The sequence below is a fragment of the Corapipo altera genome, unplaced genomic scaffold (assembly GCF_003945725.1).
Source record: "Corapipo altera isolate COAL_440 unplaced genomic scaffold, ASM394572v1 255, whole genome shotgun sequence".
NCBI classification, from domain to species: Eukaryota; Metazoa; Chordata; class Aves; order Passeriformes; family Pipridae; genus Corapipo; species Corapipo altera.
Genome location: NW_020884929.1, coordinates 3751854 through 3777134, shown reverse-complemented (window position 1 = coordinate 3777134; position 25281 = coordinate 3751854). Strand labels below are relative to the sequence as shown.

Below are 25281 nucleotides of genomic sequence, written 5' to 3'. Positions count from 1 at the left end.
CATTGTTGTCAAGTGTAAGCCTATACTTTAATGACAACACAAACTTCTTTGCATGTTCACATTGACTTTTTAGTCCTTTTCCTTGTGGAAAGAATCAGTTGAAATAAATGAAAACAATATCATTAATATTTTCATAACTTACTTTCTAAAATAAATGAATGCATCAATAGCACTGTAGTTTCTTAATAGCACCTTACTTTTGCAGTGTCCTCACAGTAATGAATCTAACTGGGCAAAGCTATTTTGCGAAGAGGTTCACATACGAAGCACATACTTTAGTATTGTTTCTTTTCCCCTCTTTTTGGCAAAATAAAACCTTCTTTAGGAAAGGATAATATTGATATTATTTAGATCTAGTCAAAAGGAAAGCAGGCATTACCAAAAGTTTTCTTGTTCTGCAAGGCTTGTCTCACATTAATTTTATTGCACACCTTGAAACTGGGCTCAACTACAACATTTTGGCTTCAAAGTTAGTTTAGATCTCAAGATGTGGTCTTAAACTGAACATCAATAACTCTTTATCACACACTGGCCAGTTGAGCACCTTCGCCACATCGCTGGGTACTGTGTGTGATGAGACTCGTAACAATACCATCTAAACCCAAAATGTGGGGCACGTTTTGGCATTGAGATGTTATTAGGAAAACATTAACTCATTATATACAAACCAGTGAACAGCCTTCAAGTAACAGAGTAGTTGTCTCACTGGCTCGTGTGGTTTTGCCTCTGTGTGACTCCATGATACTGAAGAGAGTTTGGTGAATGACTGCAATGATTCCTGAGGCAAAGCTCTCACAAAGAGATGAAGGGAACAGGTAAAAAAGTATTTCCAGCACTTTTAGTACCAACATTCAAAAACGAAACCATGCTCCTACCTCATCAGCATCCATGGCTGTCAGTTGCAATATTTTAGATCCATCCCCTATATTCTCTTCTACGGTCAGGTCGAGCATATCTGTGGGGAATACTGGTGGGTTGTCATTGATATCCTGAAGTGTTATTTCAACCTGTGAAAAGCAGGAATCGGAAAAAAGCTGTGTGAGCCCTAAGTGCTGATTGGACCTGAATGTTACAAACCACGTAATTCAGAAAGAAATCAGGTAAATTGTTCTTAATCACATGAATTAGCGCATTCCCGAATCACACCAACAACAGGAAAAGCCCCTCCAGATATTAAAATTCCACGTTGTTATAAAATACTCATAGGAAAGCCTCTAACATAAATAAAGTTAATTTGACTTGTTGATAGCAACTGATTTTAAATGGTCCTAGTCTAGTTTATATTGGAAAAGATCCACTGATAGACTGTCATTGTAATCCTCAAAGTCGGCCCCTGGAGAGTAGCTGCCAAGTACCGGGGCAGGAGATCGCTCAACCATTAAATGCTGCCTGACATAAAGATGAGGTGGTGTAAAATTCTCTCTGAAATGTTTATATATTGGCAACTCTCTGTTCCGAGAGAGGAAAAAACACCCTTGCACTTAATATATTTTATAAAAAATAATCTGTTTTTCTCTCTCTCTCAAAGCTCTCCCCTAATTGCAAACATAAACGTTACTTTAGAAGCACCCACAAGCATCTACTCTCCTTGCCTATCCACAGTTCAACTAATGTTCCTTTCACATGCCATATTTGTTTGCTTTTCCAAATAATAATGATAGTTCCTGAAAGGTTGTTGTGTGATCATTATTCCTAGTTTTTCATAAGCAAGATTGTTGCCCTGTTGATGCTAATTTAAAAAGATGCAGATCTACGTTTTCCTGCGTTGCTGGGTATGGAACGTAATATTCCAAAATAGAAAAAGAAGACACAGTTGTTTTACATTTATTAAAAAAAAAAAAAAAGGCTTGTTTTAGACCCAAAATACTGAACCGAACTCTAAAGACCCTCTAAGGAGAAAAGGGCGAGATGAAGGAACTCTTACCAAGGAACAGAGAAAGGTAGAGAGAGAGCTGTTGCACAGGAAGGGAGGCAAAGGGATGGATGACTTAAAGATACTTAGACTGACAGACAGAATATTATTTCCACTTCAATATCCGCCATGCTGTTATATACAAGGGTTCTCCCGGTACTTAGTTGAAAATAGATGTGTTGGGCTGCTCTGGATACAACCAATGCAGACATTTTTGGTGATCTGAAGTCTAGGATTCTATTATCTCTAGTCCCCTGTCTTAACATTTTCTTTTTTTTTCTGTTTTCATATAGACCACCAGTTGCCAAGACATTCTGACTTGATCACCAGGACGATCCCAAAGACAAGCACTTCAGTGACAGAGTCTTGACCGTCCCTGCAGAACAACTGAGTCACCTGGTCTCACTTGCAGCATCTCTCCCCAAGCACTCAGTGGCTGCACACCAAGGCACTGGTTCTCTGTGGGCTTCCAAACGATGCTCCATCTTTGGTCCTCCCAAAGGCAAATGTTTTAGAAAGTCTCACACCAGAGCTAGACTTTGTGACAGAACAGGTTTGTTGTGTTGTACTGCTGTCTGGCATCAAAGATACTGAAAATCTAAATTGCTGTAGACACATAAATATTTTGAGGGTGTATTTGATCCTAGCACATCAGTCTCTTTTGCCTCAGAAGAAGTTTCGAAGGCAGAGAAGCCTACAAGGAGCTCAGCTATTTCCCCGATAAGGACTTTTGCACCAACAGAATTTCTTCAGAGGGGTAGAGAGCTTTAGACTCTCTATTGAGAACACATTATGGTTACACTGGTTTGTGGTCAGTATATACACCACATAAGGAGACACTTTCCACCTGGGGATCTAAGCCAATGTCACCTCAAGTAAGTGAGCCTTTTTTCTTTTAATTTTTAATTTTTTTTTCAGTCTGTATTCAGTATTTATGCCCACAGTTGGCTACCGTTACTGTCAGCTTGTCAGAACTTTCCCACAGCATTACAAAGAACTCTCTTTAAAAACAGAGATATAATATTAGTATAATATTAATATTATAGCTATATGTGCTGGAAGTGGAGACAAAACAGTGGTCTTTTATAGAAGGTCATTATTTATTTATCCCATATTTAATCCCTTTGACCATTCACAAATGGTACAAAAAACAATTCATGGCCTGAGACAGATTAATCTAGAAGGTTTTATCATTAACTTTAAAGGAGTACTGACCAGAGCATCACAAGCAATGACTGACAACTAACCAATGAGACACAAACTTTCAGGGAATAATCAAGGAGACTCCTGCATCTGGGTGACAATGAATCAGAGAAATGGGAGAGGTGTGGTAGAAATTAATGACAGATGAAGGATTTTGCCAGCTCTCCTTGCCAAGAGGGTCCTGCCCCATGAACTGACACACCACACTCTGCCTGCTCTCGTCCTCAAAGAACAGTATTTCCCCAGATAGGGTTTCAAGGTAAAGCAGCTGCACAGCTCTGTAATTTATTTATTCATACCATACATGTCATTCACAGCTAATGTTTCAGCTGCGGGTGACATTTCACCACCAGAACCCATTTTCATGATGAGAGATCACCCGTTGTACAAATCATATGAAAAATATATGACAACTTCTGGGGGGTTTGGGATGGGAGCTGTGCATTGCCTACAGCCTGCATAATGTGGAATAGTGAGAATCCAAGGATACAGATGGTTAAGGGTTGTGGGACAAATAAATTAATTATAAAATCAGATTCTAGAGAACTGAAAAAAAGATAGTAGAATAATAGAGCTAATTTTATTCTGAAAAATTAGTTCACAAGTAAACAAAGACATTGTATTTTATGCTGAAGATGTGCTTTAGATGGTGGAAAAATAAGGAATTCTCAAATAAGGAAGAGACATTTTTAGAAAAGACCACAACTTCTTTAAAGAGCATTTACACCATGATTTACTATTCATCCACGGGGTTTAGATAATGTGTATTGCTCCATAATTCCACATTGGCCAAGTCTAATTAGCATCCGTGTTTAAAGCTATCCTTTTTACTTCTGTTATAATTTACTACTTCAGCTTACACACAGTACTGCAAAAACTAAGGAATAAAATCCTTGGATGCACTTGTTTGCAGAAATTTCACTTAAGTAATCACAGAATGGTTTGGGTAGGAAGGGACCTTAAAGATTATCTTGTTCCAACACCCTGCCATGGAGAGGGACACCTTCCACTAGACCAAGTTGCCTAATGCATTTATGAAAAAGATTTGAGAAAAATCTTCACATTTTCCCCCAAACAAGAGTCCGTTAAGCTTCATTTCAGAAAATACACACTCTGAGTGGGACTGGATGTAAAGTGAATGTCCAGTCTTCTGTCTAGGAGTTAAAAAATTAATTTAACTTTGAAATTATTTCAGAAGTTCTGACACCAAGCAGAGGCCCACAGGAGAACCACAACCACAAAGTCTTTTATGCCACAGGGCACTGGAAGATTGCAGCATATCTTATTACATCTTCAACAGGGAAGAAAAAAAAGTCCACAAAGCTTTAATCAAAGATCTAAACTAAACCTCTTCCCAACTAACTTCTTCTTTCTAATCCCATATTACATTTGCCTAAAGATATCAATGTATGTCATTTGGATTTCTGAAATATATGGTTTGATTAATATCATATGCTACCCATTAATAGTTATGTTCAATCCTGTCTTGGACTTAATGAAGGCAAGACAAGGTGGTCATGACAGTATTACCTGTTTGTACCACAGGAATCATGTTCAAAAGGGTCTACAGATCACGTGCTATGCTCTCAGCTTGCACTGATGGCAAACCAACAACAACAACAAGTATAAGGATAAATATTTAGGAAACCAAAGGCCTCAAAACCTCAAATACACCACAGGAAAAAAGACAAAGAGAGCTGAAGAGAGTTGTCCAAGCCTTGGAAGGAAGGAACCATCATCTGCCAGTGTTATAGAACTGTAGGAAGCAACATGTTCAGGCAACACCGAAAGTGATAATCATCACCCCCTTCTCCAGATTATCAAGCATGGGGAATAATCTTCCCTGACCTCAAACCCAGCAGTCAATGCAACTCTAGGATACCAGGTAGAGACACAAACCAGTCACCTGAGCCACTCACCTTGGACTAATCAAAGTACTGTACTATGGACAGACTCCAAAAAAAAATTCTGCAACTTTCCGTCTGACAAATCCTCAATTCCCATTTATATCAACAGTATCTTTAAAATAGGACCCAAAAGTTCTTACTGCCACTCAAAGGACTCAAATAGGATAAAATACAGCAGCAGCAAAGGTAGTGAAGAGTGTTTGCACCTTTTTAATTCTCTAACTTGCTCTCTCCAGTGGTCCATTAACTGATGGGGGCTTTGCTCCTCTCAACAGCCTTGAATTTCTGCAGAAGCCATGGGAACATACATAGTTACAGACCCTTCTAAATCTGTTAACACTATGATGGAAAAACTATTAATAGATTCAAAATATTGCCTTGGTTTGTGTCTTCAGTGGAAAATAAAAAAATCAGAAAGCTTTTTTCTATCCACATGCATGTAAATCTCCTCAAAATTATCCTAATTTTGTATAAATTCTAGTATGAATCTAGAAAAAAGACGGAAAATTAAAGCTTTCCTTCACAGTTCATTCTTCAGAAAATACATGTTGCTTATTAACTAAGCCTCATAAAATAAATACAATAATTTTACATATCCATTTCTAGGCAAACTCTCTTTGGGTGGGTTTTTTGGTTTGTTTGTGTGCTTGTTTAATGTTTGATTCCAGCTACATAAAACTAAGATGCAAAAACACGGACATACAACAAACCACAGAGATCAGCAATAGAAAGTCAAAACAATACCATAAATTTCCCCATGTGTGAATGAAATTTCTCCTTCACAGGCTTAATAACATTCTCACAATAATGCCGTAGCCCTGCCACTGTTACAGATGGCCAATCCATGCTGCAGCCTGTTGTTACAGACATTTTCAAAGCAGAGGAAGTATTAATTACCTTGATCTTGTTAAGATTCTTATTTGCTGCTCAAATTAGCCTCTTGTGGCTTTTTTTCCTCCACAAACAAATTCAGAACAGATTGTGGCAGGGTAGCACTCATCTCAAACAGTTCTGCCTCAATTTAACTGTAGATGTAAGAAAAGTAGTTCTTTTCTCCATTCAGACAAACCTTAGGTCTTAACAGATATAAGGAATCACATCAAAACCTCAAGTGTTAAAGCACACCGATCTATTTAAGCATTTAGAGGACATAAACCTGAACACAGGAAGTCACTAGGAAACTCACTGTTCTATCATAATGTTGCCTTTACCTTGAAGAAAGTAGAAAATACTCTCCTTGAATTAATTGATAGCACTTATGAGGAGTGTCTGTTAAAGGGACTCCTTTCATCTCATCACATAGAGTGATGCTGCAATGTAAAGTATTCGATAGCTTCATACTTTGCACATGGTTCTGAAAACAATTTAATGCAGGCAAGGAGAAATTCCATTATGACAGAAATAAAAAAAAGTATTTTTTGGGTTAACCAATGAGTTGCATTTGAATAAACTATTCTTAAGCTTATTCAAAATAATTTGTTGAATTAAGTTGCTAGAAGATGAAGTGTCACATCTTAGAGTAAAAACACCAATCCACTTCAAAAATACTTGTACCCCAGATGATTGGTCCTGAACAGGCTAGACAAATTCCATGTTCAACATAAAAAGCTTAAAATGAGAGTTTTATTCTGGAATGAGAAATTATTTTAGTGACCAAAGTTACTGGGTTTATGAGCTACCAAAGTATGTAAAATAAAACATTGCACTGGAAGGTACTGTGCCAAATTCTACCCAAACATAACACCTTTTATAAACCAATGGGTTCATTTGGCCAGAACTTATCCTTCTGCTTTATTACAGTTAATAACATTTAATTTCCTTTTATTTCAAGGTGAGGAGGCCTTACAGACAGAATACTTTTCTGAAGTTCTTCTATCTATTGAATGAAAATGAGGGGAGAAAAAGGATGACACAGGAAACATGAGTGAGCTCATGTGGCAGCAGCAAGTTTCCCTGGGAGTCCCAAAACGCAAGCAGTAATTCTTGCTTGGGCCCACCCCATCCATGGTACACATTCAGTCTGAGATCTATAGATAGAGCACAATCTAAGAAGAAAAGAACTCCCAGATGTCTTGCATGTTCGACACTTCTTCAAACAGTATTTGATTAAAGATTAAACAGAGAGGAAAGGTAACAGCTTTTCTTTCAATTTATATGTCGTTGAGTCATTCTTCTTCCCTTTGCTTGCTGCCCCGATGTTCACTGCCTCTCTCAAGAGACATCATCTAACAATCTCCAGGCAGTATGATCACACATCACCCTGAAGACTTTTGTTCATGCTTAAGTCATTCTGTGATCCTTCATCTTAAAAAAATTATGGAGCTTATTCTTCTTTGCTGGAGATCATGGCAGTGCATTATCAATGTGAACAGAATAAAAGTAAAAGTATTTTATTTCCTCCTCCCTTGATAAATACTCTAAATAATATCATTCAGGATGATAAAAGGAAAGAATTCAACTATTAATTTATCCCGTCCATATAACTGACTGAATAACCTGGCCAACACTGGTAATTTTTTTTCCTGCCTCCATCACTTCAGCCTTTTTCTTCATTAAGCAAACAATGCTTCACTAATCCTGAAAAATACACATGCATACGTAGATTCCTTTTTTTATTGATGTGAGTAATCACACTGGTTACTCACATCAGTGAACTTATGGTTATACTAAGTGCTTGAGGACTAGTGCATGCGTGCTTCTTCCAAACTGTAAGGTCAAGGAAAAGGAAAGATTTAGCATCCGAGTACAATGCACTTCTGGAAGTGCATTTCCAGAAAGAAAAGAAGAAAAATCCTATTTAAAAAAATAAATGTTTATATATATATATATATATATATATATTCTTAAAAAATAAAATTTCTAATAATGATAAAACCCCATAGGCTATCTTGAATCAGTTTCCCACCTTGCTCTGAAATACTGGGAAACAGTAAGTGTGAGGGGGGGGAAAAAATTATATTTTAAAATTACTTGAATACCCAACAGCAGCAGAGCTCAGGAAGGTGAAACACCGGAATTACAGATCCATGCGCATTTACAATTTCCACAACAAGATGGAAAGCCCATTTATAAAGAAAATGTCTTGGGACAAGGCAATAGCTTTTGCTGAGGCTGAAGCTGAATGAGGCATCTGAATATCCCATTTTCTGGGAGGCAAACAATCCCAGCACACGCTAGCACAATAAAAATCACATTAGTCTATTGTGCTGCAGGCCAGCAAACCTGTTAAATAGAAATACAAAGTTGTTAAGAATCCCACTATTAACAGAGGGAAGATTGCAGCTGGGGAGAAAATGTGGGGAAAAAACGTTAAAAAGGCACTGTTTGGAGACCAAAAAAAAGTCAAGTTTGAGCATCCAGGGGCAGCAGCAGTCACTTGATCTTTGAAATTTGGGGTAACACCTTTGGAAGAAATCAGTGTAGTGAATACTTTCCAAACTCCTTTTTTTCAGGCAAAATCCTTAATTTTAGGTGATGATGACAATTCCTTAGGCAATAGATGGATGTGTCAGCAATCAGACCTTAGACACTGAGGATCTCTCCATGCAAGGACAACAAGGCACAAGACCAAATTTCCACGTCTGAGCTCAAGAGTAGCTTAATGAAAGACAGGATGTGAAACCTGTCCTAGGCTACCCCACTGCCCATTCCAGTCACCCCAAAGCAAATAAAATACTGAGCCAATACAAGACAACAGTCTGAGCCCATTTAGAATAGGGATTATATAGAAATACTTCCTTTTCTTCACAGAATCAGGAATTACTACTGACTACAAGCCTTGAAATTGCTTGGAAACTTAGGGTTCACTGTATTTTGGAAACGTTTTGCTTTCTCTGTTAAACAAACATGCATGGAGCCTTATAAATCTTACTATGATATGCTGGAATTTCCCAGGTAATTTTAATCCATGGCCTCTAATTGCAGTATTTTAACACCACATAACTTTCCTGGAGTTAATATCATATGGTAAAGTTTAGTAAGGTGATTTGATGTTTTGCAATCAAGTCACTTTTATAAAGCATCAATATAAAATGGTAGGAGATCAGAGTACTTTCAAGAATTCAGTGATTTAACTGACACTATCAGAAAAATCATAAAGTCATAGAATAGTTTGGGTTAGAAAGCACCTTGAAAGATCATCTAGTCCAGCTCCTCTTCAATGAGCAAGGACACTTTCACCTAGATCAGGTTGCTCAGAGCTCAATCCAACTTGGCCTCGAATGTCCCCAGGGATGGGACATCCAGCATCTCTCTGGATAAACTGTGCCACTGTTTCACTATCCTCATCGTGGAAAACTTCTTCCTTATACTAGTCTAAACCAGGTGTAAATCTGTTTTCATTCTCATACAAAATTAAAAATTAAAAAGAAGCTGATTTCTTCTGTTGTCTCTATGAAATATTGATCTTAGTGCTGCAAAAAAAGGTGCAGTAATTTGTTTCGTTTTCTCTCCCTTTTTTTCTCCCTGTTAAGGTGACCATTGGGAGTTGCACTGCCTGGAGTCTTGATTAAATGTTTCACTGCATCCAGAACACTTCATCATGCAGCATAGCCAAAATCTATTATGGCTTGCAAGTGACTCATGCTTTAGCTATGAAAACCATAATAAAGAACATTTTACATAAAAATGCCCAAAAGGTTGGTAATTTAATCCTGATTCTAAGTAGGTATGCAAGGTCTCTGCATCCAGACTGTGCAGACAATAAGGCATTGTCTGGAAATGCATTACCTACTGTGGTTACATCTAACTTTTCACCAAAGTCCAGATGAAAGACACTGAAAAGAAACATTCTTGTCCCTAGCAAAAGGCTACTAGCCAGGACAGGACATTGGTACTTTCAAGCCAGAAGAGAAAAAAAAAGTTTTTCTAAAGCAAAAGAGCAAAAGCAAGCCATGCTGCCATCCCTGTTCTTTCTGAACTCAATATTTTAAAGTAATTTAAGTGCTACATCATTTTCTACTCTCTCAAAAGATGCACAGTCTCACATGCAACAGAGGGAATTAAAACTGGGTTAAGGTAAGCACTACTCAAACCTTGGCTAATTTAAGAGAGCAACAGCACGCTGCCTTTAAAACACACATCAAAACATACAGAATCATACACACGGAAACCCAGTATAATCCAACTTCACAATTAATAGGAGAGAAACATCCAGTTGGTACAAGGGATAAAAATGATAAGAAATGCCACAAGTAATCCTGTTTTTCCACCCTTCCCTACTAAAACCATAATGAAATACAGGTTACTTTGTCAGTACTGCTAAATGAGTAACATGTCAATATTTATACAGTTTAAAGAAGGTGTTGATTGTGTGAATAAGTTATTTTGAACTCCATTTCAACAGGACCAATTAACATAGAAGGACCTCTCCCAGGTCTGCCCAGAAATTTCAATCCAGTGGGACCACAGCACAGCTGAGCTGGCACTAAGGACCATGAGCTGTCCCTAAAAGCACATGGCACCCGTGTGTGGCACATATATCTGACAAAGGCCTGGTTGCTGTACAGCCCACCTGGTCAGAGCAGGCACAGGGACAGAGACACGCCAGAGATGCTGCATGTCCCCTCTCCCACCTAGTAACAAACCCTATCCCAAATACCTGCCAAACCAACACAAACACTTGGCAAACACTCGCTAGTGAGGTTTTTCTTCTTAGGATTTTTTTTTTTTAAATACTCAGTATACATTTGGGAACCATTTAGTTTATAACTTTGCATTTAATTAAATGAGGTCTACTGCCATGTAATAAGAAATGGATTGAATTGGTAAGAACATTTTAGTCCATGCCAAAAAAAAAAAAAAAGGATAAAGTCAGAAAACACAAGTATTAGCAGTTCAAGAATGGGAATGTCACACCTCTAAATTAAAAAAATCACCTAATTAAACTTACAGGTGTGACATTTAAGACACATATACTCATCAAGTCAATAGGATAAATCTATTCCATTGCTGAAGCATGCCCAAACGGCAAAAGAAACGCTCTTCACCCAGAGACATGGTAGTAAAAGCTTCGCTACAGACAATTAAGAAAGCACAGATTCTTCTTCTCTGAGTGGAAAGGAATTAAAGATATAGGACTGAATACCGATTGATGTTCTGCAGTGTTACGGGAGTTTTACAAGTAGCACCTTTCTGAGAAGAAATCCTATATGAATCTAAACAGATTTCAGCCAATAAAACACATAAGGCCAAAGTGTTACGTTCCAGTTTCACATTTAGAAGAACAGAGACATTTTACAGAAATGCCTAAAGGTTTTTCTAAAACAGGCTGCTAAGCAGGGAACTGTGGGGGCTAGAAATTCCAAGTATTTCTGCATCCTCCTACAAATTTCAGGGAAATGCCCTCCTCACCATATTCCTCATTTGCAGGCTGCAGGCTTATTGAGCAGCTTCACATCTGCTCCTGCAGCATCGGGGAGGGTCCTTTCCCTGTGGCCACAGGCCACTTGAGGCCAGAAAGGCTTTTTTATGTGGCCACAGATGGACCTTTTCATGTGGGTGCCCTCAGCAGAGCCAGCTGACAATCAAGGCTATGGTGGCAGGGTCATGAACTTCAACTTACTGGGCACACCAGCCCTCCTTTATCCACTTTTCTCCCATATATCAGAATTTTTATTTAGGTAGCTTTATCTTCATGTAGATCTTACCCCACTTATCTTTTTGGTCCCTCATGACTATGCAACCTTTACTACTATTATCCTTCTGGATATTAGTAAACTGCTGCACTGTTTATTAGACCCGGACAAAAAAGAAAGTCCTATATGCCTCTAAAACCTAGGTTTTCTGCCCAACAAAATTCAACTGTTTATATCACCTCTTCTTGAAAAAATTGCTGTTTCTAGTGATGAGGTTTTGCAGTAAAGCCCTTCTTGAAGCTGAATAAAGAAAACTATATTGCATCGTCACCAAATGTGAAGATTCAAATTTATATATAACTGCAAGCTTTGATTTCCAGAAATATTCTGAATAGCTGAATAACACTTTTTTTTTTTTTTTGCCTGGAAATGTGAAAGGTGACTGAAGCTCAGTTTGCAAAATTCTTCATGTCAGCCAATAATTTTAGTTTCCCTCACTTATTTTTTGAATTTTCTTACTCAGCTGTTGGACTTTGGATTTGACACAGAAAATTCAGAAAATCAAGCATTAAAGACTAATTAAAAGGTACATTTCAAATCTACCATTTCATCATATCTGTAAATATATACATGAACCTTGTGCACTGAAGAAAAACAAAGTGAAAAACCCCAGGCATTCACAGAAATTGTTGGAGTAACTGGAACAGTGTGCTTATGTGGGATTCTTACAGTCATCTTCCTTAATAAAGGATATGAAGTGTTTTATTTGAGCATAAATTCAGAGATTTGACTTTTATTGGTTTTTAAATATCCGCTACATCTTCCCTAGATGTAGAACCTACATCAAACTATGAAGTTACGCTCTCTGGCCCCTGCAGTCAATAATGAGAACTTTTAATAGTCCAGATCCTATACTGACATATTACATCTCTCTCCCCCAATACCCATGACTTCACACCACAGCCAATCTCTCTTTGATCCCAATGTGTTTAAAGAGGAACCTTAAGGGAATAGAGACTGTAGGCATATGCATATACAACAAATGAGCAGAGTAAACTTATTTATCAGTTTCTGTGCTTAATTCCTTCCTCAAATGGTTGACTAAAATGCTTTTCAGTCCTTCTAGCCTTAGTGTAGCACTCTGTTGGGCTACCTGGAAGGAAAGGACATAGGTTAATGCCTGGTGATACAGTTTGCCCTGCAGCCCTGCTATGGGACACCCCATGACTGACCTGGGGACACTTCACAGCTACCTGTTCCCAAAGGACATTAGACAAATATGGTTTTATTGTGGACAGTCCTGACCAAGCCTGATTACTGAGTCAGAAATATCACCAACAGTTGACAATTATAATACAAACACAGCTGCTAGGAGGCTACTTGGTCTACTCCAGACAGACTGACCAAACCAAAGTCTCCCTTCAATCAACTAAAAACTAACTTTGAGCTTTGATACTCTTAGTAAACTTTAAAGGAAAAAAAAAAAAAGAAGAAAGAAATATACTGGCATTTCTGCATATCTTAATTTTAGTGTGGCAGGAAGTAGATATACCACAAGAGAATGGTTCTCATGGTATTTCAGGCATAAGAGAAACCAAAGAACCTTTTCTTGTTCGGGTCCCTGTCTGATGTCCCCACTAAAGCTGCTCAGCTATCCTTTGTATTATAGCACTTGGGTTTTTCAGCTGTTATCCTAATTGTGCCAAATCTTTGATCCTTTGAAAGTTCACCACCACTGGTCATTACTACAAGTCTCTGGATATCTAAAAATGTATGGGAAGAATTTTAGCAGAGCTGAGAATCACCAGTTCCCTTCTGAGGAAGACAGAAAAAAACCCCAAATAAGAATGAAAGTTCAAGTGTAACCATGAGAGATTCAGAAATTCTTCACAGAGTTTAAGTACCCTTAAGTACACAACTAAAAGATATAATTCTGTCTTTGGAAGATTGAAACTAAGCTCAATTTCTTTGTGTTTTTCCTTTGTTTTACTTCCTTTGTTCTGTGTCTTCAATAGGGTGTTTATGTTGTGGCATGTGATTTTTAGAAAATGTACAGTTTTTCTAAGGTTGCAACAATATCAGTCTTGCTGGTTTTAACTGAATCAAGAAGTTCTGTGTACTAGATGTACAAACTGGACCAACATCCATGTGGAATCGATTAGGGGATGATCATTCATTGTATGTTCACAATTGAAGCATTTCAATAGTTTTACAGACAATTGAGGGGAAAAAAGTATTTTGAGGGTAAAATTTGAATGGCTTACAGTTAAATGATTATATTATATTAAAGGGCAGGAAAACAGAAACAGAGCATAGGCAAAATTTAATATAATAAACCAAAGAAAGTCATATATTGACTCTTAGTAAAAAAATAACAGCAAGAAACCTAGGCTTTGTGGAGAGATTTATGATGAGCATTTTTTTTCCCTATTTTTAGCACCATTTTCCCCCTGCCCACACCTAAGATTCCAAAATCTCAGCCTGGTTTGATCCTTCCACAGGGTGTGACATAGCTTATTCTATTTCCTCAGCATAACACAGGAGAATGCCAGAGTAAAACTTTTCTGTAAAAAAGTATTTTCTAGGGACAAGTGTAATAATCCTGAAAGCTTTCTGAAAGAGCCTTCAAGCAGTGGAAAGAAGGAAAACAAGGCAGGCACAGGCTTCTGAATAATTAAAAAAATGGCAACAACTCAAAAGCCTCTGCTAGTTCATCGTGTTAATGGTGACAACAAGATAATTACCAACATAATTTCACAATGAACAGTTGGTGATAGGGCAACTGGGACAGCATTATGCCTCAAAGATATCATGGTGTGTTTTACAGGGATTTGTTTCTGTTACAAGTAATCGCACAGGAAGTAGAGATGTGAATGTTCCGTTTAAAAACATTCTATAACTGAAAATATCCACACCTATCTAGAAACATATTGTTAGAAAAGCACTATTTGTGAGAAACTTATAACAGCATTTTCTGCATTTATTGATAGTTGCCTTCTGAAAACTTCCAGCAGACTTTCTCAAACATGATTAAAGGTATCTTTGTAGTAGTAAAATATTACAGTATTTGTCTTCCAGGAGAAAAGAATAAGGGACAGAGATATAAAGTGATATGATTGGTACACTGCAGTTTCTGACAGATCTGGCTGCCAGCCTAAGCCCTCATCATACCTTCTTTTCAGTGAGAATGTGACATTATCCAGAAGCTATATGGTCACTAATGACAAAGGGAGGAAGGAAACCTCTTGCAAGAAATCTCTGTCTTACTCTCAGCCCCCAAAAGCCCTGAAAAGCATGTGTATAGTGAAGTCACTCCTTCAGAGATTTCTGTGACCAAACTATAGCACAGAAAAGCAGAGGCTGCTATTTACCTTTCCTTTATGAATCAATGCCACACTCCACTCCCTGCTGTGTGCCATTTTCTGACACCTTGTGTTTTGTCTCAAAAGAATATATTGTTCAAAATGATGAATTACAGGTTACTGGTATTTTTAAAACATCTTCCTGATAACCACTGTGAATTTTTAAAATGTATTTCTCACATCACCAAACAACAGCCAACAGCTTTCTTACTTCTTGAAGCCTAGTAAGTCACAGATGCTCTCCAACCAGGCCATGGTGATTCGTTGATGCAAGATGGTATGTAACATGCTGTAAGTATTTGCAATATGCTTCAGGGAGAAAGTTACAGGTTATGATTACAGTAACTCAGGTTAAAATAACAACAGTAAAAAGAAATGAAGGGGAAATATTTGCAACAATGCTAATTGCTGACTGGATTCGCATTCTGTTTTCAGTTACCTCAAAATCCTGAGAGATCCCAGCAAGGTTAATACCTTTCTTTGCACATATAGCAGAGTAATGTACTTGGCAAACACTGCTGAGCGAATTAAAATGAGCCTACAGTACAGGTAAGTTAAAAGGGTTAATTGAAACCTCTTTGTGCAGAAATGCAAACCCCTCAAATCTGTCAAAATTAATGAGAAAGGCCAGAAGAAACATTATGGTTCTCCTGTCTAGACTGCCAGAACCTACAGTCTGCCTTGTATTAATAAATTCTATAGAAAATAAATTCTTTACTTAGAGGGTGATGAGGCCCTGGCACAGGTTGCAGAGAGAAGTTGTGGATTCCCCATGCCTGGAAGTGTCCAAGGCCAGGTTGGATAGAGCTTTGAGCCACCTGGTGTAGTGGAAGGTGTCCCTGCCCATGCCGGAGGAGTGTTGCAACCAGATGAGCTTTAAGGTCCCTTCCAATCCAAGCCATTTTGTGCAATCACTTCAGATCACAGTAGACAAGGTTTCCAAAAAGCTTTTCTGGCCAGTTCACAGCAGCAGACATTGCATTTCAGATCCAGCTCTGCCACCCCGATGTACGGGTCAACAAAAGCAGAGGAAATTCTTTTATTTCTCTGGGCTTGATATCCACGTTACACTTGGATGGGAGAGCAGCTCCAAATGGCCTCCTCGTGACAGTGGCTGAGCCACACAGCTGCCTCTTCCCTCCAAACCCATTCTGCCCACGGAGCCCTTGCTGCAAACTAGGTCTGACCCTGAGCTGGGGGGAACCAGGCAGAGCAAACCCCTTTCATGTCCCTTGTGATCTGCCGCCTTCAGACAGCGACACCTCTCATGTCGAGTAGTGCCGAAGCCACAATTGAGGCCTTTGATAATTATACCCTGTGTTGGCTCTGCAGCTTTTCCCATCTTAGTCCTTAGAGGAAAACAAGCAAAAGATTAAAAATCTTAGCAAGAAAAACCTTACAAAGTAGAATAAGCTTCCCAACACGACTTTGCAAGCCCAGACCCCTGGCACAGCAAGCCAGGACAAAACCAAGCAGAAGTGACCACTGAACTTGCTGGAGGGGTCCAAAAGCTCTGACACCCCTTCAGGCAGTGTTTTGGGGTCTTCAGGCATCCTGGACATTCCCACATCCAGGAGATATGAGCACCTGTTGAAACCCAGGGTAAATTCCTACCTGCTGTCTCAATCTATTTCTTATTTTTCAGGTTGATGAACCTAATGAACAAGAGAAATGTAATAGGACTCCAAATCAATCTGCTAAAGACCTAAAGTAGTTTGACACTCAGTAAGACATCTTTCTTCCATTTTTGTTAGACAAAAGTCTTCTACATTTCTAGCAGCCCCTGGTAAAACACCCCAGACATCAGAACAGCATTAGAAAGCACCTTACAAAGTACATTATCATCATTTTCTTTGCATAAAAGATCATTAAAAAAATGCAAGTAGTTTCAAAATCATATTTGTTCACTGTATTTCAGCACGAGCTTAGTGAACTTTGAACTTTTAGTTATTGGGCTTAGTATATGTTGTTCTTTTAAAAACTCTATTTTGCAGATTTAGGAAAGTGTGTTTCAAAACATAATTTCCGGTATTTGTAGCTCCTTAATTTAATACACAGCCACAAGTACAAGTACATTGCTGAACTTATAAAATCATCACAAAAAGCACATCAAATTCAGCATTGATTTTTATAATATGCAGTCATTGACCTTACTGATATTGTCTAATTAAGCTCACTTATAGCATAGTAGCTGATTGAATTTTCTGATTTATGTACAAAGACAGCTCAGCTCCTCTGATTTTTGGGTACATTCATGTATGCATCTTATTAAGAGTGATTCCATTAACACCACAAACTTGCTAATCAGTTTGACAAATAATAGCATCAGATTACACAGAAACAGAACAGCATTTTAATTTTTTTTTTCTTCTGAACTTGAGCTTATTTCCTGGTATTGAAATCATAATTAAATTACATCCAAAAATCCTGCTGTTGTAAATCCTATTGACTTCAATAACTATGCCAGAGAGCGGTCCATTATGTGAGTCATCTGCTACAAAACAGAAAACAGCAACCACGCAACAAAATAATGCCAACTGAAAAGATTTATTTTACTCTTACCACATGCCCCTTCCAATTGTGTAACTGTACAATGGCTGTGATACCATCTTGTTTCTCTAAAATGTGACAAAGGAAAGGTGACTAAGTTTCAATTGACGTGTTTTTTTCCTGTAGGCCTTAAGAGCAGCTTATTTGTACAACTTATGTACCACAGTAACTAAAGTTGTGTGTCTCATTTGGCACAGGGCCAGGTAATGCTTGCCAAGTGCCAAATGCTCCAGTAACCTAGATAACTTACACAGAGCTGATGCACAAGAGAAAAAACCAGGTTGTTATTGCATTTACTACCAGATACAGCCTTAAATTTCAGCAGATACAGGGCTGTGTTTTAGCGTGAGTCATCCTCTCAGCAGACACTGCTGGAAAATACACCTGCACTTACAGGGTACAGTCTAAAAAAAAAGAAAAAAAAAGAGGTAAATTTAAAAACAAGAATAAATTAATACATCTGTAATTCTGTAATTACAGCATCTGCTCTTAAGCTTTCGCATCTGCTTGCGTACAGCTGCTCAGCACTGCCAACAATAACCTTAAAAGCATGAGCAGAGATCATCTCACTACTTCTTCAGGCCAAGTAAAAAAAATATATATATTAAGTTCACGTAGTGGGCACGAACCCACTGATGGAACTAAGCTAATAATTCACTGGACAAAGTTCAGTTTAAAAAAGGTGTGTGTAGGGCTTTATGTTTTCAAATACAAAAAGACGTAGGTGAAAATGAAGAGCTGCCTTCCAGGAATGTATTAACAAAAGGAAAAATCTCCACTAAAAAGATTTCATTGTAAGTATTCATTGGATAGCAATGGTGTTTTACAAACAAGGAATTTATTAAAATGTTCTGTTAAATGAATTTTAGTAAAAATTCACCTCAAAACAAAAAGTTTATGGTCAGGACAAGAAAAAGCACCACATTTTGAAACAAAGAGAGCTGTCACCGTTAACTCTTCCTGATGAAGAAGGTTTCTGAAGGTATCAAATTAACAGTTCAGAGCAAATCTTGACCAGTTCCAGGGTGATCTCAGTAGGAGTGATGGATAACTGAGTAATTTCAGTGGGAGTTTGAAGTGGGACATACCTCAAAGCTGAAAGCTACTGAATATCCTCAAGGCCTACAAAAAGCCTCAGAAAGATGCTTTCAAACAGAAGGCAAAAAAATAATTCAGTATTTAATAGAGACAGCCTGTTTATTGCCTTCTGCCAGTGCTGTGTGGAGCTGCATCCTGAGGGAATGGCTGTTCCCTCTGCTGGTGCTCACTGAGATTATTCCACGCCTGGCAAAAAAGGGGCTTTTATCTCAGTTTCAGTCCCAGCTCTGCCAAATACACGAGAACCAAGCGGAGGAGGTCCAAATATTGTTCTAGATGTGCAATTTGTACTACTTGTGTTTTCTTGTCCTACAGAAGCAGTGGGAACACACACATTTGGGGGTGTAACTTCTACTTGCTAATATATCCCATTTGTCGGAAAATGCTGCAAGATCTCTTCCATTGCTTGTAGCTGCACAGTTACAAATGGGCTAATATGAGTATGGGCATATAAATGTAACAGTATTAATTAAATCTGATTTATTTAGGGAGAGTTTAATACTATTTTCTTTGGCAGAGTCTTCACCTACTTGCACACTGCAATGTGGGATTTGCAGTGTTGCCGCTTCCTCAGAGAAAAGAGAAGCACAGATCACCTGAACTACCATTCCTGACATCACCCACAGTTCATCTCCTCCTGTAGTAGCTACTGGGGCAGTGGTGGTGCCACAGAAGGTACAGTTTCCCCAAACCCTGCCTATTCCTTTTCTTAACCTCACTACTTTGATTCCTCTGTCATTAATACCTATGTCCTCCATATGTCAGTAGGCAGATTAAAAACTGTCTGTCTTCTAATCATTGAAAAATTAACTAGCTCCCATAGGCTTCCTTCATTGGCCTCATCCTCTACCTACAGTCTCCTCATAGTTTTTACTGCCCTTCTGTGCATGCTCCAACACCCTCCCTGAGCCAGCAGGCAACGCTGTGGGCGATGCAGCACCACAGATACACGTAGTCAACATATTGTGATGTTTTACAAGAAACCTTTCAACACACACTTCTGACAGGAGGTATGAGCTGTTTAATACGTCCCTTTTGGAGAGCAGTTATGTCCCAGCATTGTTTCCATATCAGGATGGATTACCCCTGAAGGAGAAGCGAAGGAGGTAAGGAGGAAAGATTACCTGTTCATTCCGAAGTCATTAGCAAGAGATTTTATGTAGACCTTTTTCTAGAGGAATGCAAAAGGAGAGACATACCACCTAGAGAACCAAGGAAAGGGTTCACAGGCACCTAGAAGACAACAAGGAGATAAAAACCAGCCAACTGTGTAAACCAGACCCAATTTCCTGCAGCGAGGGAGCAAAAAAGAGTTGCCACAGGGGAAAAGCTACAGATGTCACATCTTTCTATTAGAGGCGGGTCCTCTCATCTGAACACAAGCCAATAATGTGCCCCAGATGTAGGAAAGGCAAGCCACATGCTAGGGCATAAATCAGGAGTGCCATGCATATGGCATGGGAAATAAGCCTTCTGTTCTGCTATTCAGAGGCTCACCTTAGCTACAGACCTTGGACCAAATTGCAGTGCAGAAATTGCATGGATCCAAGGGAAAACAGCCAGAAAAAAGGAGCAATGATGACCATAGTCATTAAACATGACCCACAAACTGACTGATATTGAAAGGGATGAGACTCAATTTAGGAAAAGAAGACTGGGAGAAAGTATATGGAAATAACCTTAAAACATGAACAGAAAGAGAATGTCTAAAAACCAGACTTAAACAGTAATAAAAGCAACTTAGGTCAGTGCCAGGAGGAAATGCTGTGGTGCTGGAAGGGAGGAGAGTCTAGGAAGAAGTAGGAGAAGTCACTGCCAGGAACAACGAAGGCACATGAGGTCCTGCCTCAGTGCTGGAAAAGGAGCAGGTTCCTCCCAGCCCTCTCTCCAGCGACACCGTAAGAGTTCAGGAAACAGTTTAGCTGAACAGGGACTACCCAGCACTTGATAAGACCAATCTAGTAGAGACTTCAGTGAGAAAACAGAGAGGGTAACCAAAATAAAGCTTCAGACTACAGCACAGCACCATCCATGGCATACAGAACACTTGTCTGCATCCCTTTTCAATGCTGCACAATGCAAGCTTTTATTCAGGGATAGCGGAGTATCAACACCACCTTGAGCACTAGCACCAATAAAAGTCAGGACTTCATACAAAAACCATCTGCATTTGATTTGCTCTTCCTGCTGCTCTGCACATCACCACCACAATTACAAACAGAAGTATTTGGCTCCACGCCTTGCCCTTTTATTGCTTCACTATGCTTCACTGCCAATCCTTATGGCAACAGAACTTGCAAAGTCATGGACTCTTATAAAAATCTTATAATACTAAAACCCTGTACAGCAAAATTTCTCCTACTCTTGGACACTGTGGGGTTTCCAGGTATTGTTTTTGTTCTAATCTCATTTTATATTTAATATAATAGCCAGAAATATGAGTCAACAATAATAAGTTGAAGAATTTTCTTTTTCTTTTTCTTTTTTTTTTTTTCAATCTTAGGTATTTCCTTTCTGCTTTCCCCAGTGCACTCTGCTCTGATGATTTTATTTGTACTGCAAACTCCTTGGGGCAGAGGCAGTCTTTACTGAGTATTCTTCATTTGAGTGTACAGAAGAAGGTAGAATACTGAATTCTGATCCTCACTAGTACACATCGAACATTTCCTAATCATTTGACCTAAGTGCGGTCCTAGGCTAAGGCTGAGCCTACAGCCTACTAGAGTAAAAGGTAAACATGTCTTAAAATAAAGCATTATCGTATTTATCAAAAGACAACAGAGCTTGCAGTAGCTCCTATTACTGCAATTCTCCTTTAAACTTAAAAAAAACCCCAGAGTGAGTAAGATAGGACATACACGTATTCAATTTTTCCTTCTCAGGCAAACACGCCAATTATTAAACTTGGTTTGGAATCTTAAAGCTAAAAGGTGTTCTCCCAGGTGTGCATTATAGCAAAAGTTTGAACTGGAGTTAAATTAAATACTCTGCTGTTCCACAAGGTGAAAATAATCAAGGTAACTCCACAAGCTAACCGAACTAGGTTTACAGTGGTGAGGTACATAATTATTTTTGAACACACAGGGAACAAGTGGACCTGTGCAGCATTCTGATGGCTTATGATTATGGGATACTGGGAGAAGGAAAGAGATCTGTTAATTTTCTGTAAGTTTTCCATGAGATCACAAGTTCAGAGCATTCTCACAGCATCACAGGCATCCCAGCAAGTAATTTACTCTGAAGCACATGAGCTGCTGCTTGTCAGCTGCCTGCAATGGACTGCAAGGGGATGGGAGGAATATTAACAGCAGTTTAACATATTATAAGAACATTATAGAGTGGGGGGATAAATTAGGTCAAAAGCAAATAGCAATACAATTTGAATATTCTCCTTAACTTCTCCCAGTGCTGCAAAACAAAGTGCACCCAGTGCCTCATGTGGTGCTCTCCACCTTTCAAATTCTGTGCCATGCGGTGTTTACTTTCCAAAAACTGTATCTTACTTGTTCAAAAGCTGGATTTCACAGTCAGAGAGGTTTTTGGGGGGTGCTTTTAAATAAATAAGAAAATTCCTACAGAGAGATATGAAAGAATTTCTGTATTCCTCACATTTTTTACTCAAGTTAAACTTAAATAATGAGAAAAAAAACTTTTAATAAAAAAGTCAAATCTCAAATAGGTAAAAACATTTTGGAGAGCACTCATACAGACTTTTCACTGAGAAAAACAATTAAGACCCAGATAAGACCCAAACAAACAGGAATGCTGTTTCTGGGAAAGGCAAGCCTTCCCCTGCCATCTCTGCCAGCATGATGGCCCAGAGGCAGGATCCACAGGCAGTGCTTATCATCAGGACCCAGTGATACCCAGCACTTCCCTGTTATAGCCCCAATACCCAAATTCTTTTTTAGAAAGGTAATTTTCCGCAGCACAGAGAACTAATCATCCCCATCACCTGAAGCCTTTGAAGAAGCAAGCACAGTAGGTAAATGCTGCCATCTACACACAGCCAACTGAAGGCTGCTGTGCCAGGCCTGGCTGTGAAAATGCAGGGAAGCACATGGCTCTGCTCCCCTCCACAAACAACTACCAGAGGGGCTTAAACAGCCTCTTGATGGAGCTGAAACGAGTGTTACTGGGAGGAGGCACCTCTTGGATGACTTAAGTGCCACAAGAAAAGGCAAATATTATCTAAATCTGCGTAAATCATAGATAAAAGTTGAATTTGTGACTACTGTGTCAAAAAGTCTTGTCATTGAATTATCACTTTCTTTTCCTGACCCATATACACAGATTACATTTTGTAATATCTCAGCTGTCAATTAAACGTTTATAGGACACTCACAATATATTTTAAAATAACATTTCATACAGCAGCTGTGTTTACAGAAGGAAATATTTTTACAGAGCTCTTAATGACAAATGTCTCCCCTTTCTACAAGTCTGTCCTTCATTTTAATTACCCTTTCACTTTCTTGATGAAATCTGTCTCTGGTAGACAGATTATCATCTGTAAAATTCAGAGAACATTATTCATCAATTTTGGCATGCCACCTGTAAAGGACATTAGGATTTCAAGCTTCAGTTACATCTGTGACAAAACATTCACAAAAACACAAATCATTCCTTTACCTAAGACTGAAATTATTAACAGTATTTAGGTGACAGAATACATGATGGAAGATACCCTCTTCAACTTTTAATCGAAGAAACAGACACCAAAGTACAACTTTAAAAGAATAACTAAATAATATCTCAGGTTTGTTTGTTTGTTTTTTTTCTTTGTGGGGTTGAAATCTATTTACTTTGTGTAATGTATGTCTATATAGCTGCAAGTATTTTCAAAACATGTGCTTTAAAAGCAAATATTAACACGATGTTCTACACATTGGTCTAATATCCTTATACAATACTGACCAAACCCCGACAATAATAGATCAGAGCTCTTCTACCTTAGACTTCACAGATTTTATAAGAAACTTCACATTAGCTGAATAAAACCTGTGGCTTGCTCAACCTTTACTTAACAGCAGTGGCTTCTGAATGTGCATTATTTATTTATTTACCCACGCTTTGACTTCTTTAGGTGACATCTCCTCCTCCATAGAGTTACTGTGGTACACAAGTATTTTAACAGCCCTTGGGGTCTCTTACATTCAAGAAGATGCTGTGAGAAAGGCAGCCAGTTAAACAGCTTCTGCTCATGTTTTGGAAATTATGAATTTCTTTCATACCTCCTACAATGCTGTAAAAAGTAAACCTTTTTTTCCCCATACACACATGCAGCAGCTGAAGGACTGTAAATTAAAATCAAAAGAAATATTTGCTTTCATTATTAACAGAAATTATGACCAAAAAGAAAGATTCAGAAATGAACTCAGGCGCCGGAAAAACACTGCCCTTCCTGAGACTGTGAAACACATCCTCTTAACTGAAAAAGGGATGCACATCAAGAAAGCAGCAGTGGATAAGGAATGAATCTGAAGTCTCAGCTCACTATTGTTTTTGGTAGCCCTTGTTCTTGCCAGAACAATGCAATGCCCTGGGCTGCAGAAAAAGCACGTGCCTTAACAGACCACCAGAATATCCCAGGTAAGTATTTTCTGGAGAAACATAAATGGTTGGAAGTAAGCCATTGCTTCTTCTTAAATCTACTGGAAAAGAGAAAAAGGGGGGGAAAAAAAATATTGTCTTTTTTTTTTTGCTCATTTAAACCTACCCAGAAGGTTTATAGGACTAACAGTGATTAGTAGGGAAAAAGATAACCTGCCACACAAAAAACTGCCATTCATTACAATTCACAGCCATTCATTTGTAAACACCTTAATTGATTTTCCAGCTCAGAACACGTTTGTTCCTATTTTGGGGCACTGCGGCTTGAATTGCAATTTATTAATTGTACTATATGATGGCTTGGCCTAAAATTTGAGTATGTCTCAGTTATTCAACCCTGCTAGGATTAGTAGTCCCTAAAAGCAATGCCAAGGACTTCTGTCCTGCATTACAAACACAAAATAAGTAAGACTGGAAAAATCTGGAAATCAACTAGCTTGTTCATCCCCCTGCCCAAAGAGAGGATCAACTGTACCTGTGGAATCCCAGACAGGCGCTTCTCTAACCACTCTTAAAAATAGATGCTAACAAGTGTTTTACAAACTCCCTGGACATGTCTTTACAAGGCATTACTAACTCTGCTATTAAAAAGTTGTTCAAGCAACTAAGCAATCCCTCTCTTGATGCAGTAAGCCCAAAATAGCATTTCTTTTGTTGCCCAATAAAGAGAGGGAGCTGCAGAAACCATTTCTTCATTGCTTTTACTGCTATGCAGCAGCAGGAGTATGATCATACTTAGAGCAAAGGTTCACCTGCTCAGGTCTTCACTAGTGCAGTAAGCAAGAGTCCAACTTCAATTGCATACAGCTATTATTTGTAAAAGATGTAATTTATGAAAAGCCCATACAGAAAAATTTCTTAAGTAAAATATATTGTTGAGGTTTGGATTTGTTTGGACATGGCAGTTCTGGGTTAATGGTTGGACTCGATGATCTTGGAGGTTTTTTCCAACTAAAATGATTCTACAATTCTATAATTCTGAGTGAAAAGGCAAGTGTAAAACCATGGAAATTAAAAAAAGCACTGGAACACATGCAAGAATAATTCTCCCTACACTTCTC

General features: G+C 38.5%; 1 protein-coding gene across 1 annotated transcript in view; it reads right to left on the bottom strand.

Annotated features, from left to right (window-relative positions):
• The window catches only part of FAT4 (FAT atypical cadherin 4), a 129298-nt gene that overhangs the window by 62481 nt on the left and 41536 nt on the right, over positions 1-25281 (bottom strand). Inside the window, exon 2 of the mRNA XM_027659006.1 lies at positions 876-1007. Within this exon, the coding sequence (XP_027514807.1) occupies positions 876-1007 (132 nt within the window). The remainder of the gene's footprint in view (positions 1-875; positions 1008-25281) is intronic.